This window comes from Mus caroli, unplaced genomic scaffold (genome assembly GCF_978045245.1).
Source record: "Mus caroli unplaced genomic scaffold, Mus_caroli_1 scaffold_15, whole genome shotgun sequence".
NCBI classification, from domain to species: Eukaryota; Metazoa; Chordata; class Mammalia; order Rodentia; family Muridae; genus Mus; species Mus caroli.
In genome coordinates, this window is record NW_028227270.1 from 22,456,126 (window position 1) to 22,472,696 (window position 16,571).

At 39.4% G+C, this 16,571-nt stretch overlaps 1 protein-coding gene across 3 annotated transcripts in view; it reads left to right on the plus strand.

Annotated features, from left to right (window-relative positions):
* Nucleotides 1–10,675, plus strand: part of Tnpo1 (transportin 1) — an 86,901-nt gene extending 76,226 nt beyond the window's left edge. For 2 of the 3 annotated variants that reach the window (XM_021179911.3, XM_021179912.3), the window contains exons 22-25: nucleotides 649–748; nucleotides 2,368–2,442; nucleotides 3,183–3,325; nucleotides 5,123–10,675. In XM_021179911.3, the coding sequence (XP_021035570.1) occupies nucleotides 649–748; nucleotides 2,368–2,442; nucleotides 3,183–3,290 (283 nt within the window). In that variant the 3' untranslated portion in view covers nucleotides 3,291–3,325; nucleotides 5,123–10,675. Of the gene's footprint in view, nucleotides 1–648; nucleotides 749–2,367; nucleotides 2,443–3,182; nucleotides 3,326–5,122 lie in introns of those variants that run through there. The other variant, XR_015045373.1, reaches the window with a different exon arrangement.
* The last annotated feature ends 5,896 nt before the right edge of the window (nucleotides 10,676–16,571 follow it).

A 16,571-nucleotide genomic window follows, 5' to 3' on the forward strand; every position in this document is an offset into this window, starting at 1 on the left:
AACAACTAATGGATGCATGGGATAAGATTGTCACATGCTTGCTGTGTTTAAAAGCTTGATTATACATAAAAGCATTTAAATATCCACCAAAAAAATTAAGATGCATGCAAATTTTTATAAATTTAGGTTCTTGCATTACATTTCTTTTAGAATTAATTTGGAAACTTGGATTGCATTAAATACATGTTTAAATTTGTTATGTATAAAATCTTATTTGCTTGTTAATGTCAGAGTTAAAACATCTACACCCTAAATGTATAGTAATAGCTTATATTGTGACAGTATAGCCTGTGTTCTGCTTCTTTCAATTGATAATCTTTAAACTCAAATCATTTTTAGTAGTGTTTAATGGAATACAAGACATAAAACAATTTTTAAAAATAATTTGGTAATATACTCTCTTTGTCTCAGTCTGATTGATAGTTTATGTAAGAAAGACTAGTTGTCTATTTTTATAGATTCACAATATTAAGATGAGACGAGTCAGCAATGTAGGAATATGAGAAACTTTTCTGAAAGTTAAGCTTTCTGAAAATGTAGCATAACCATTATTTTTTGTGATGCCTATTCCATTAAATACTGTCTATTAGCATTGTGTTGAATATGCTTTTTACTTTAAATACTAAATTCACTTCTGTAATTCAATAGGTGTACTTCTCTGAGAAACATAAGAGACAATGAAGAAAAAGATTCAGCATTCCGTGGGATTTGTACCATGATCAGTGTGAATCCCAGTGGCGTAATCCAAGTAAGGTGTTCACAGGGCTTTGCTTTCAGTTGACTATATGCTAAATAATAAATTTTTAAAGGCAATAGATAGATGTTCAGGCTTTAATTACGTTTATTGTGTATGGACACACATGTACTGTGGCACATGTGTGGAAGTCAGGACAACTTACAGAAGTTGATTCTCTCCCTCTAGGAAGTGGGTTCTCGGGGCTGACCTGAAGTCCTAAGGCCTGGCAGCATCCTGCCCTTGTTTCTTATATTTGCAGATTGAGAGGGGAAGGTTATATTGTTTTCACCTGGACCAGGCCTTTTCCTGCACTTTTACCTCATTTGTTTACTTGGTGCCTGCCTCCTGTCCATGGATAGAACTTTACTGAGTTTGACCTTAAAAATAGCAAATAAAGCTGGGCGTGGTGGGACACTCCTTTAATCCCAGTACTTGGGAGGCAGAGGCAGGCGAATTTCTGAGTTCGAGGACAGCCAGGGCTACACAGAGAAACCCTGTCTCGGGGGGGGGGAAAAAAAAGCAAATAAAATAGAATATTGATTTATTCTTTGAAATTGTTTTGAAAGCTTATTTATTCTATTATTTCCTAAGCTCATGTTATCTTTAAACATTTTTAAAAGCATAGTTACTGTTTTTAGTGTATATGAATCTTTTGCCTGGATTTATTTCTGTGCTCCTTGTTGGTGCCTAGTGTCCATGGAAGTCAGAAGTGGGTGTCATATTCCTTGGGATTGGAGTTATGTAGGGTTATGAACTGCCATTTGGGTACTGGGAATCAAACCTAGGTTCTCTGGGAAAAAAACAAACAAACAAACAAACAAACAAAAAACCAGCTAGTTCTCTCTAAACCCTCTCTAGACATTTAATTATTTAGTGACAGGTTTTATATGTGGGAGTTCAGTCAAATGTTCCAACTGCCAGTTTGTCAGACACTGCACAAAACAAATCATTGAATTCTACACCACATGCTCAAAATACAAAGCAAGTGCACAGGATCCTCCGTTGGTTGGGTTTTGGCTTTGGTTGCTCCTCTCCAAGAGCCATCTCTGCAGGCCCTGGTTGGTCCTTTTGAAATAGAGTCTTACTGTGTACACACTGGTGCTCGCTCTTAACTGCTGAGCCGTCTCTTTAGCTCTTTATTTACAGTTTTGACATGAGACGTGGAGGTTTAGATGGTGTGAAGACTCCTACTTTACTGAGTAGAGTGAGCGTCATGGAGAGGGCACCTTGTTTATTATATCAAGATGGTTTTTAAATTTAGTCCCCTTCTATTTCGGACTGGTCACATATAATGTAAATTCAGATGATTTTAGGTTACTTATAATCTAATCAAAACTTTGTTGGTATTACTGACTTTATCTAGTACTTTCAGACCATTTCTAATGCTAAATAGACTGAGTTTGTTCATTTTTAGTACAAAATAGAGTAGGACATTAAATGGCAATGTGATATAATTACCAGAAGGTAATGAGTTAATAGAAATGCTAAAAAATCACTTCTAATTCAATAATGGTTGTAGTTGATTTTAAATGTTTTAGCTAAGTCTGTAGTGACAGGCTCTGAAATTTGCATGTGTTTTACTGAATTTTGTAAATATATTAGCAACCTAAAATTCCTCTTGCTTGTTACAGGATTTTATATTTTTTTGTGATGCTGTTGCATCATGGATTAACCCAAAAGATGACCTCCGAGACATGTTCTGTAAGGTAACGGATAAGCATTTGTGACTGTTAACTCCGAGGTGAAGCCTTTGAGTGCCTCTTCATTTTAATCGTAGATTCTTCAGAGCACTATTGATTGACTGTGTGAACTAAATTTTTAGCAAAAAACCTGGTTTGATCTTAAGCTATGTAACTAACATTTGACAATATTTTTCCAATTAACATTACTAGTTCATATTGTCTTACTATTGCAATTATGGAAAATGGCTTGAAGTTGGAATAGAACTACAAGTTCCCTTCACAGAGATTGAGCTATGTTCTTCCTTTATCAGTCCTCCCTTCTGATTGTAGTCTGTACTCAGCTGTAGCAGAGTAAGAAATGCAGTACTCTTACATACTTGAGTAACTTCATATTGAACGCAAGTGAGTGTATTTACAGTCAGAAGCCCAAAGCTTGTATATTTATCATTTGAAATAACCCAACATTTTTTAAAACTTATCCATTAGATAGGTTTGTGTTTGATTTTTTTTTTCCTTGTAATTTACTATCAGAAATTTCTTGTACATCATATTGCTAAGGACATTGCCTGAGTTTTAAACTTAAAGCATGGAGGTGGTTTTGGTGAAGTTGTGGGGTATAGAGAGTTTAATTAACAGGGTTTGAGAATTAATACCTTGAAATGTTTAAAAGTCATAATTAACATCAATAATGTTTGATTCCGAAAGCTATATAGATCTGAGGTTTTATCTTTATTAATAAGTTAATAGCTTGTCACTCTTTGCAGATCCTTCATGGATTTAAAAACCAAGTTGGGGATGAAAATTGGAGGCGATTCTCTGACCAGTTTCCTCTTCCCTTAAAAGAGCGTCTTGCAGCTTTTTATGGTGTTTAATCTAATACACTTAAGCTGCAGTCCCAAAACTAGGGGTAAGTTACAAGTTTTAGAAATTTTCAGAGTGAAAGACTAATACTGTGGTCAAATAATGCTCCTTCCCCCCCCCCCCCCCCCCTTAGATAGCAGAAATCCTGGTTGGTACGCTAGTTTGATATCTACATTAGTTTACTCTTCTCACTCTCTGTACAAGAGCGGTTAGTCACGGTGGTGGGGAGCGGTGGCAAAAGTAGTTCATTTTTGAAGCCTTACTTTATAATTTTACACATGGCAAGGGCAAGAGGCTTTATGTTATATCTTTAAGGAAACACATTTAACATTGAAGCTGATTTCTGGGAGTAGATGATGTTTTACACCCTTGTGTCAGGCACCCACATTCTTTCAAAGTTGTTCATGGAAGACTCGGTTTGAAGAAGTACAGAGCCAAGTGCTTTGGGTGTTTCCTCTAGATAATCTCTGTTCACAATTCCAGACTAGCAGCTGCTCTTGCTTGGTGAGTTATGCTGAGAATTAAACTGTGTGGGGCATGGTAACAGAACTTGGTGTGTTTGCCTTGCACACTGTTTAGACCAGTACAGTGAGCTGGTTTGAACACAACCTGAGACCTATCTGAAAGCCAAAGGACACACTAAATGTGTAAAAATGTGTATTTTACTAAATTGAAGTACCCTGTACATCACAAGGGTTGGGATTGTTTCATTTTGGTGTTTGCTAGCTGCTTGTTAAGTCTGAGCCAGAAAGATTCATTATCTGAGTTACAGCCTAGCAGAGAGTAGAAATCAGTTTGTAGCCTCAGACTCTCTAGGCCCTCTGTGATGTTCACTTCAGTGAGGAGCCCTCGGTGTCAGCATTTGCTTTCTCTGATCCTAAGAATGCACTGGAGTGGGGGGAGGGGGCGCAGAGGGGGATGACTTAGCTCTGAAGAGGCAGTTTTGGTAGTGTGTCTCTTTGGTGCCACCACCAAGTAAGGTTAACTGATGATCCTGCTTCTGGGTCAAGTAGAAAATAATTGTTTCCTAGTTAGATTTAAGAGTGCCACCATAGCCTTTATTCTTGCTACTTTGTGTTCCCATTTAAAAGCAGAATAGGGGCTGGTTGTACTTCACTGGTGGGTTAATTAACCACTGTGAATTCATTCAAACATTTACCAAGTGTTCAAAGTTTGACACAAGTGGTTGGTACTGTTTTTGTGAAAGGACCATTGTCAGATATTGGTTTAACCAGCTCAGTAATGTTGATTTCTTAGGTCTGTCTTCACATTAAACTGTGTTAGTAATTTTAAAACTTCACATCAGCAACATGAGATTGCCTGAGAATATAGAAAATAAGCAGATTAAATAGAGTTGGAAGGAGAACTAATTAAGAACATCAAGAAAATGGGTGTGTGTTTTATTTCTGGACATTACCACTTTCTGACCCTGCCTAGTAGGGTAAAATTAGAATTTGTTTCCTTAGACATTGGATAAAAAGGAAAGTGACTATGTTAAATTAAGATTTTATTTTTTAAGAAAGTAAAGTGGCATTATGCAGGAAATGTTCAGTTTGGATTTAGGGCCATTGTGCTAAAAGAGGTAAAGATAAGTAACATGCAAGGCAGGATTCATTATGTGAAGAATTAGACTCTGTATGTTCCCAATGTGGGTTTGCCTTCCTTCATATCTAATGCAGACTGTCCAGAGTCTCAGAAGAACATAGCATGATCTTAGTCAATTTGCCCATTTTTTTATTTTCTCTATTGCTAGAGATAGAATTGTTATTGGACTGGTTTTATGCTCCATTGGCTCTGAAACAAAGGAAGGTATTAAAGATGAACTTGGTTTTGTTTTTTGCAGGTCCGTCAGTCTTGGAGACTATGGGAGCCTCTGCACCCAGGGAAAATGTTACCCTTTACAGGGGGGAAGGGTAAACCAGTAGGGAATACAGTACAATCCCAGCCCTACTGGGAGGGGCGGGAGGGAGGTGTTGCCGTCACTGTACTAAGTCGATGTTGGGAAATGTTTTAACATCTGGAGCCTTTGTGGGTGGAAATCTGTCTCCAATTACAACTCTGCACTGGATGTGAAGAAGCAAAAACTTTCGTCTACTCACAGAACAGTACTTTCTGGAATATTACGGGGGATTGTACCAAAACAAGAACCACTTACACAATGCCTAGGGAATGAGGAGGAGGAGGAGGAAAATCCCAGGTCCACAGCAAAGGACAGCTAAGAGTGGGAGGCTGCAGCAGTAAGGTAGCTTTTTATCAAAGGTTTTTATCTAAATTTCCCACGTTACAGGGCCTTGTCTTGCATGCTGATGAAGAACTACTTAGAACTAACAGTTAAAGTCAGCTTGCCTCCCTAGTAGAAGCAGGTTCTTGGAAGTTACAATTTAAGGTACCCCCAAAAAGTTGGAAATAAAAGGAAACAAATTTGAACAACGAAGCACCCTGTGACATGCCGACGCGCCACTCCTTTATCTTTGCGGGCTGGGCAGGGAGGGAGGAATAACTGGGGTCGGGGATCAAACGAAAGGTGACATCTAATTTCACATTAAAATGTTAGTGGATATAATTTCATGGTTGTACTTCTTAGATTTAATTTCTAGGCCAACACATTATCTTAAGGTGCAGTTTTAAGGTTCAGGCATGCGCTCTGGCTCATAGTGTTTGAAAGTGATGTCCATTAGTGGGACCGTAGCATGCTTGCCTCGCATAGAGTGCGGTTGGTATTCATTTACCTATGTGCGCCAGTTTGGGTTGCCGTTACCACTTCAATATAGCCCTGCATTTAAAATTCCTTTTAAGATTCGTGGATTTTATTTTTATTAAGTATATAGATATATAAAGTACTGTAGTTTACAGCTAGGCCTTGAAATATCTTTTTAGGATCTGTTAGGAATAAGATTGATATTGTATTGTGTGTAACCTGCACAATGTGGAAAGCTGATATACCTGTGCAAAACCTTTGCCTCTGTGCTGTCAATGTGGTGTGCTTTCTGCATGGTTATATACTACTAGTAACTTTATCAAACTTCAAAATACATGGTAAAAGATCTGTAAAGGCTGCATCAATGTTAGTTGGCACATTAATTGTAGAAGTTGAAACATGATCGCTATATTTCCATGTTTATTCCCGTTCAACGTACTGCCTCTAAGCTTTCCTTTAATTTCTTTATTTTTATTTTTGTTCGAAGCATGATCTTAAAGATATGTTTAAGTTAATGGGTGTAATGCAGGGTTCCTACACTGTATTGGCGCATGTTGGTGGCCCTCTGTGCCCTACGCATATGCACATAGGGCACATACACAGCTACAGAGTGAGAATTGGTTTGGATCCTCTTCATTTCATTTGTTTGCCTTTCTGTTATTTTTCCCTCTGCTTCCGTGTATCTCTGTGAATAAATCCTTGTTACGTTAACCCTTTGCTCTTCCTCCCATGTGTATTTTCTTACATACTGTGAATGTGAAGACCCTAACTGGTACACTTGATCTTATGTCCATATGAAAGTGCAAATCTTTATTAATTTGGATTGCCTGAGCAGTGTGTATCCCATGATGATGAAGGGAAATGGAGAGATTTTTTTTCCTTTTAGCTCTGCTGGTCAGAGATGAAGCCACACCTTTCCATTTTTCAATGCTGCATATTTAATCTGCAAAAAAAAAAAGTTAAGCCATAACAGCCTTTTTATATTTTAATTTGACACCTTCGCATTGCAGAATAAATACCCAATAACTGTTTTTATAGGAGTTGCTCCTCTCTGCATGGTTCTGTTCTATAGAAGTGACTGATACCGGCCATTGCACTGAAGTGTGAGCTGTCCGTGTGTGACTTTATAAATACAGTTTTAAAACATTTCACATGCATGGTAGCACGCAGAGGGTTTTGTTGTGGATGTGTTTGTTTGTTTTAACATGTTCTTTTACTTTCTTTTCTTCTGTTTTGGCTTTGCAAATTTCAGTCTGTGGGGCCTGAAATAAAACCATGTATAGTGCCCAGTCTGTCTTTCCTTTTTTATTTTTAAGCTAGACTCAAGGATGTGTGGTATTTCGCTTTTTTAGTACATTACCTTACTGGAAGCTTAAAATTTGCTTCTCAGTTGGCCTTTAAAGCAAGAGTGGAATAGCTATTTTATTCTTAGGTTGTAGAATGCCCTGTAGTGCTTCAGATACTTTGGGAACATAATATAGGAGATAGTCTTACGTAAGTAATATAGAAACAGCCACATTTGTCCATTAATGCATAAGAAACAAAGTAAAGTTTTCTGGATCTGTGATAAACAATTCTTTGTTAATTAAAGGCAATTTTATTACCTGTCTAATTAAGAAAACATTTCCAAGTTAGCAGTTATGCAGCTCAAAGCAGTATTTGGCTTTATAGTAAATTTGTTTCTAAATCTAATAACTTTAAAATAGAAACTTAAGTAAATATGGCTTATACCCTAACACTAGGGTGGTTTTCTTTTCTAATGTAGCTTTCCCTGTTGAGGCTATTGTTTCTTCTTAATTTATATTATATTTTAAACAACATAGTATATAGCACAGGAATTTGCAGAAGCCATTTAAGTTTTTTGAGGTCAGCGCTGAGTTAGCATTTATTGTTTTGATGAAACGTGACACATCATGGGATATATATATATATATATATATATATATAAAGAACTTAATTCTTGTGGTGCAGTCTTGATAGTTTTGAATGTTGCCTAAATGTCTATGAGGTTGCGAGTTTGTCATTGTTACATTCCAGTGTTTCTGCCTCTTGGCATGCTTAAAGCACGGCTTACTTCATCTGCTCCTTACACACTAAAATGCTCTTAGTGTGCTCAACTACAGAGATAGCCGCTGCTGAGTGATGTAGATTTTCTACTTGAATATTTTTATGTTGTAGGAACCTCAGGAGGTCAGTGTTTACTGTTTTATATATGCCTTCTTTTTCCTGTTTGAGCTTCTCTCTCTGAAGGATTCTAACAGAACAAAAGCTGCTGATCAACCTAAGTTGGAAACAGAAAGTGTGTCTAGTGTCATTGAAGTGCGTGCTTGGCAGTTCCATGTTCCCCACCACCCATTAGTTAGCAAGCGAACTTAGTGCCACAGGTGTTCATTTACTCGGGAAATGGTTTTGCTTTTTGTATTGTCTAATCTCTTTAATGACTTCATACTGTGTAAGGAAAATGACTTTTGTATTGTTTGTTGGTTATTTCCAGAGTAACCACCTTGTAAATACCCTAGAGCCAGCTCTGATGCTTTACATCGTTGCTACTTGATTCTGTTATGCAACTCAGATCTCAGATCTCAGAATACCTAACCAAGCCATTACATCTTAAAACAAAACAAGTAGCATACATTTTGTAATTAACATTGATAAACACTGTGATTTTTTTGGTTAAAACTTTTTCATTGATCTGAATTGCTTAAATTGCATATATTGTAAAATAGAGTCAGATGTATATTTTAAAATAATTTCAGCTGACTTTCCTCTGACTGCTTTGTCTACTCAGTTAGAAATATTCAGATACAAGTTTTATCTCAGGTGAATATCCTTGTATCGTTTTGCTTCGCTGACATGTTTATAAAGAAAGACCATCACACTTAATAGTCTTTGGAGGTTTGTAAGGGTTTTTTTGTTTTGTTTTGTTTTAATGTATTTTATTATCTTCCCGGTTAGTCGATTATTTTTCCCCCTCCAATTGTTTTACCAGACCAGAGAGAGAAATAAAAACCTCTCCTTTTACAAACACTCAGAATACAAAAGTGGAATCTTCCCTACATAAAATTTTGCAAAGTCGGGGTGCCAGAATTAAATTATGTATTAAACTCTTGTCTCCATTTAACACCTTTGCAGTGAAAAATTTTTTGCTTCATATAGTTAATTATATTCATATTGAATGTATTAACAGATAGCAGTGCAGAAGCATTCTTCCCAAGAGAAGAGTATACCATGCACGTCTGCACCCCAGGCCCTTCCTCTGAGTCTTCAGGTGCACACACCCTTCTTGTGGAGCTACTTTTGCAAATATTACAAGGTGGGGGGACACTAATTGTTGCTGCTAGTGCTGTCTAATAACGTGGTCATTGGAATCTAAGGAAACTAGGGTCTGTGGTTAACACCCTGGGATAATTGCGATGGGCAGATGTGCAGTAATGGCCTGTGTTGGTAACAATATTATCTAGTTCAATGCCATGCAGTAGCATTGTCTAGCAACTAGTGCATTTCATACTGTATTAAATATGGCACTGCTTCTAAGCCTCGTTCCAGTTGAGTTTCACATGAGAGTTAGCTCCTCTTGCCTGTCTTTCTGGGTAACTGGAAGCTAACTTCAGGCTTGATACAGATCTTCTCCCTGTTGGTATTACATACATAGAGATAATTCTCAATGCCTAATTAATATACATTTGTTAAGGTATAAGCATAATTACAGCAACTGTTTTTATAGTTTGTATCCCAGAGTATATTGTGTTGAAATAAAAAGATGCATAGCAGCTGAATGTATGCATGACTTTGAGGGAAGTTAAAACTGGTTTTCTTTTCCCCACCTCTGCACATTAAAAAACCAAGCCAAATCTATTTGCCAATAATAGATCACTAATTACAAAGCTAGTAGTTTTCCTTTGGGTAAGAGTCTGTTTGCCATACATCACTCTTCCACTGTGGCTTGGTATTGTGCAGATTACCTCTTTGATAGGTCTAGTCACCTTGTTCAATGCCTGTCTAACATGGTTAGCTACAAGGCAATGTTGTCTCCTCCTAATGTCCACCTCAGTGAAGAGGTTCCACTCTATCTCCTCACCTCTTGTCACGGCTTCCCTATGTGGATATATAGAGAACCAAACTGATTTGTTGTTGTTGTTTTTTTTTTTAATGGAGATAGTAATTAGATAATACTATGTAATTAATTTTACTCCGTAGATTATCATCTTAAGAGATGCTTAAACATGGTAAATCAGTTCTTATTATGAAAGTTTTACACTTAGTATTCATGTTAACCTCGGGTGCAATAACTTCGTAGTACTTGCTTAGTTAGTTATAAATAACTGGATCTTTCTGCTGACAACTTAGGTTGTATGAGTTATGCTTAAAAGCTTTAAATCAGATGTTTCCTGTACTTGCCACACTATGTTAGAATGTGTCCTTCAACCATATCCTGCAACTTCTCAAACTGTACTAAATTGATATTTCTTGAAGTCTAACTCTGTGCTAACAGATCTTCATTTTAAATAGAATACGGTTTTAATTTTTGATAAGCTGCTGAATTTTAAAGAGAGTTTTTTGGGGCCACCAAATATTTTGGATCATGCAGAGAATATATATTGTACTGTAGTAATTTTGTATTTACATTTGTATGATGTGACATAATAGATGTGAATGTTAATCACTGCTTGACTATGTTAATAAAGTTGTTTAACTATAGACGTTGCACTCTTGATTTTTAATGGAAAGAAATTACCTTATCTTTGTCTCCTTCCATCTTGTGTCCTAATAGGTTTGGTGGGGGCTTTGGGGGATGGGCATTAAAGTGCTGTGTGCTGTGTTTTTATTTGTTTTGATTTGCCTTAGCTTACACATTAGTGACCCGTTGTTATCCAAACAACTTTTTTTTTCTTATTTATGTACAACAGTAATGTGAAAGTTTTGCCTACATTTTAAGTTAACTACTATTGATGCTTTTCCATTTGAGCTGAGGAAGATATGGGTGATTAACTGCTCTACCAAGGGAAATGACTGAAGGTGAAGCTGGAGCCACAGAATTGATGGAGAAGCCATACTGGGTGTGAGGGGATCCAGTTGGAGCTGCTGTCCTGCAGGAAATTAAGGCTTAGGATTTTGCGAGTTAACACTTCCAAGTCATTTCCTCTTCAGGTTGTAATCACCTAACGTAATTGCATGTTACCAATTAAAATGTAAATCTATTGATACATTCCAGAGTGTGTACGTGTAAACACTGTATAGTGGATTTTTTCTCACTGGAGATACAGAACATTTTAGATCAGTGTTGGGCCTGAGATGAGTCACTGAGGCCCAGTGAGTCCACTTAGGAAGTGAAGCTTGAGTTTGCTTTTGCTAAAAGTATTTGAGGTAACACAATTGTGTTGAATGGCACTGGCCCACGGAGAAGGAATCTAAGATTCCGGGTATGGGGTAAGGGTGGGGAGGGAGACGCTCCTGAAAGTGTCTCCTGATCGTTAGTTCGGGATTTTAGTTTGCTTCCTGCAGCAACTGCTTCTGAAGATAAAAATACTGATATTTTAGTGAAACTGCAATCTTACTAGTTTCATTCAAGTGATTTTTTTCTCAGTTCTATCGTTAAGTGAATGAATGGGTCCGTCCATTTCTGAACTGGCATTTTTGTGACGAGTTCATAATCTGACATGAACAATTTTACAGTTTATGTGGTTATTTAGGGGCCATGATTTTTTTTTTTTAAGATTTATTTATTTATTATATGTAAGTACACTGTAGCTGTCTTCAGACACTCCAGAAGAGGGAGTCAGATCTTGTTACGGATGGTTGTGAGCCACCATGTGGTTGCTGGGATTTGAACTCCTGACCTTTGGAAGAGCAGTCGGGTGCTCTTACCCACTGAGCCATCTCACCAGCCCTAGGGGCCATGATTAAAGGGCAGTGTTTCCATATAAGTCTTAGATGTGCTTTCATTATTGTGCACTTAGCAGTGGGAAATACTGTGACTTGACTGTCACCGTGGTCCTTTTTCCTCTGGGTCTTACATTAGTTTGTAAAACTGTAGTGATGTTTCTTTCTTACAGTTTTTGGGTGACAGTTTGGAAGTCAGTTAGACTTAATCCCTGGCAGTGGTGTACGGATGTTCCAGTTACCTGTGCTCACTTCAGTAACTGTTAGAGCAGTCTTACTGTGACCATTCCAAGTATTCCTCTTTAATCTGTATAGTGATTTTTAAAGAAGTGAACAACTGCGCTGAGGAGGAGAGGCAGAAGGATCTGTGAGTTCAAGGCCAGCTTGGTCTACATAGCAAGTTCTAAGATAACCGGGACTACATAGAGAGGACATTTTATAAAAAAAGATTACTGTGTTTTACTAGTAATGTGTTAATGTTTCTAGACAGTAATATATCCAGATTTGACTGTCAAGCTAGATAAATGTAGCTACATAATACTTGACTTACTTTGTAGTTTCTACAATGGTCCTATTGCATGTGTATAAGTTATTTCTGAACTTTTCTAAGTGGACTAGTGATGGGTGTATGGATGCTTAAACATTTGGCATTCATTTACAATAATCTTTTTGGTGGAATGGTCAGGCCAAAAAGTAGTGGTTAAAACAAGGTTATGTGGTATGTAGAGTTTTTTTTATAGCCAGCAGCACCTTATGTGCTCTAAGTTGTAGTCTAATGACATGGGTTTCTAATTTGAAGAAGTTCTATGAATAAAGTATATTTCGAATTGTAGACTTAACAGTTACCCAAGTCTTGTGTTGAAGACACTATTCCTAGTCACACAAGGGTAGCCTTTTGAGAGTGAGCGTGTAAAGTAGGATGTTCCATGGTTAGAGAGAGCTACTGTAAAGACACTTTTGTCACTGCAGTAGACCAGAGGATGTCATTTAAAAAGTCTGAGGGAGTGATGCTGTTGGTGATTGGGGGGTAGATGGTCCCAGGTAAGGGAACAAAGATACATGGCCTGGATATTTGGATATCACGTAAGTGTCTAGAGCAAGAAAGAGAAAGAGAGGTTTAAAAGGTAATCGAAAGCCACTGGAAGGACTGTAGACAGGTAGGGAATGATAGGAACTAAGTGCCCTATAGCACTAAGGTAGAAGCAGGGGTGGGATGCTGTTGTGGTCAGGGTGGGGAAAGGTAAAAAGGACTGCATATGAAATAATCAGCATTTTGACAATATGTGTTATGGAGGGGAAAAAATCAAATGGCCCTTCAAACCTTGGGCATGACAAGCAGCTGCAGTTAACTGAGGTATGGACGAGCAGTAGGGGAGTACCTGAAAATGCCAGAGGATGTGAGGCATTCCAGCATTGGCACTCAAAGGTGAGTAAAGAAAAGCAGAGAAGTTGACTGGAGAGATGGCTCACTGTCGGCCCTGACTTCAATCCCCAGCAAGCACCTGGCGGTGCTCATAACCATCTCTAATGGAATCTAGTGCCCTCTTCTGGCACTAGAAGGACACTACACATGATAAAGACATCTGTTTTAAAACAGCACTTACTGGGGCCAGGCAGTGGTGGCGCACGCCTTTAATCCCAGCGCTTGGGAGGCAGAGGCAGGCGGATTTCTGAGTTTGAGGCCAGCCTGGTCTACAGAGTGAGTTCCCGGACAGCCAGGGCTATACAGAGAAACCCTGTCTCGAAAAACCAATAAAATAAAGGCAGGCAGAAAATAAAAATTGGTTAATACAGTCTTGTATTTTCAGATTCATGATGCAGATTACTCCTGTAAATAACTTCCAAAACTAAGCCCAGAAACATCAGAACATTAGACTATTGTACTTGAAGGCGGTGAGCAAGAGAAGCTTTTTGAGCACTTACCCCCACAAAACAGTACACATTTGACATTAGAAGCTGGGGTCCACAGAGAGAGAGGATACAGTATTTACCGTTTTGAGCTTTGATTACCTCACTATTATTTTCCAGTTTCATCTACTTCAAATTTTATTTTTCTGTGCAGGTTTTCATTACCGATCTGTGTGTCACAGAGATAACTGCTCATGTTTCTTGCTTTTGGGGGTTGGGCTTTTACCACAGTAGCAGGATGGGTCTTAGTGTCCGCTGTCAGATAAGCGCACTGAAGTGTTAGAGTACACTATGCTGTGCAGAGCTGAAATGCAGCCTCAGTGTGGTCGCCTGCACATGGACAGAACGGGAGATCCGTAAGGTTAGGGGAGCCGGAGGGTTGTTTGAAGCTGCCCAGAACCACATTGTGCTGAACAGACAACCTTGAGCCTTATAGAATAGTCACAGGAAAATCCAACAACAGTCTGAAAAATAAAATGGTATCAGCCACACTTTATACTTTGTATCAAGATTAGGACATTGTAATTTATTTTGTATAAATTAGCATAAAAGGGAGAGAACACTTTTTTAATAACAAGGCTTTGTGGGTTTTTTGGTTTTGTTGTTTTCTAGGCAGGGTTTCTCTGTATAGCTCTGGCTGTCCTGGAACTCACTCTGTAGACCAGGCTGGCCTCGAACTCAGAAATCCTCCTGCCTCGGCCTCCCAAGTGCTGGGGTTAAAAGCGTGCACCATCTCTGCCCAGCTCTTGGGAGGTGGGGAGGTTCAACAGGATCTGTGTAGCCTTAGCCCTGTCTTACTGGCCTCAGACTCAAAAGTGACTTGCCTAAGTTCTGCTTCCTGCATTCTGTGATTAGTATGCGCCACCATTCCCGGCCTAATTTGCTCTAGCAAGGGAGGGTTTCTGGAGTGTTAGAGTCAAATAACATCAAGAGATCATATAGCGATCTGGGGCTGCCCACCTCCAAGGACTCCCACCACCACCCCTTTACAGGGTTTCTCTGTATAGCCCTGGCTGTCCTGGAACTCACTTTGTATTTGTAGCCCAGCTTTCCAAGGGCCTTCTAAATGTGCTGGGGTTGTCTCCTTGTCTGACCTGTGCGAGCACGCTCCTTTAGACCCTTAAACAGACACTTGTTCCCTAGGACCCTATCTGTTCCCTAGCCCAGGCACCTGTGGGCTGTGGTGCTTGGGCCAGTGTACATGACCACCCTAAACCAGAGTAGGCCCCAGTGGAAGCTCAGGTACAGCATTCAGTAAGCTCAGCTGAGCTATCAGAATTTCCTCAGAAACCTCCCAGCAGCCCTTGTGGCCCTTCTCAGTTAAACCATCTTTCAAGATGAGCTCACAGGAAAGCCACTGGTCATGGGAGAGGAGTGACCTCAGAGACAGAAGAGGAAGTAGGTGGCTTCTGAAGAAAGGGCACTTGCAGGGAACAAACAAGACAGATTTGGGAAAATACAAACATGAGAATTGGTAGAAAATACTAGCAGAGTGGAGCTTAAACCAGGAACCGGAAGAGGCTATTCTAGGAACTAGCTGAAGCACTAAACCCCCGGTCAGTCCTGTAGGACGCACCAGCTCCCCTATCGGGCACAGAAAATTAGTTACTACTGCAGATCTGACCAGGAGCAGAAGAGAGGCCAGTCTCTTGCCCATCCTTGTCATACCTGACCAGATGGAAAGAGTGAGGCCAGGCTCTTCCCCACCCGTGCCATTCAGTGGCTCGTGGGAAGAGTTTACTTTGCTAGAAAATTAGGAAATGCTGCACATCAGCATAAACTCTAACCTCCATGCTGGCTGTTAAACATCTGCCAAACAGCACAGCTCCAGGGCACACTAAGATTGGAGAAGGGATAATGCCTTGGGGAGTCAAGGAGACCAGCCCTAGAGGTCAGGTCACCTATAGCCTGTTCCTACCCCAACCAAAACCTGTATTCGCTACCAGGTAAACAGTGTCCTTTTGAAGTGAGGATTTCCTAAACTACAGATAGGGACAGGAAGTAAGGAATCACCTTTCAGCCCGGCAATGGTGGCACACACCTTTAATCCCAGCACTTAGGGAGGCAGAGGCAGGTGGATTTCTGAGTTCGAGGCCAGCCTGGTCTACAGAGTGAGTTCCAGGACAGCCAGGACTACACAGAGAAACCCTGTCTCAAAAAAACCAAAAAAAAAAAAAAAAAAGGAATCGCCATTCAGGGGGAAAATGGGCTTGAAAAGGAATCGCCATTCAGGGGGAAAATGGGCTTGAAAAATAGCATCAAATTTAGGAGCAGAGCAGGGCTACCCTGACATAACAAAGGTTATTGGGCACAGATACGAACTTCACATTTAAGTATAGCTAGCATCCTCAGAACCAGAGACACTTGCACATCCATGTTCCTGCAGTCCTGTTCACAACAGACAAAAGTACAGGACTTGGGCTGATGTCCATCAGCCATCATCGATGGATAAAGAAAATGTCCGTGGAGTTTTATTTAGCCATAAAGAAAAAGTAAAGTTATGTAATCCAGGGGGAAATGGAGACCATGAAGTTAAGGGACTCACATAAACCTGGTTTTTTTCATGAGGAAGTCTCCATTTAAATACCAGCATGTATATGTATGCATGTTTATATGACATGAAAGTATATGAGGGCCTATTGGGAGGAAGAAAGGGGAAGGGAGAGGAAGACAAATAGTGTGTGTTTTCTTAGGTGCAGAAGTTAGACAAATATATGCAAATGACAGGAAAGCAGAAGGGGAACACCTGGCCAGGAGGAAGGGCACCAGCAGGAGTGGCAGGGATTCTGGAGGCTGGGGGGAGGGG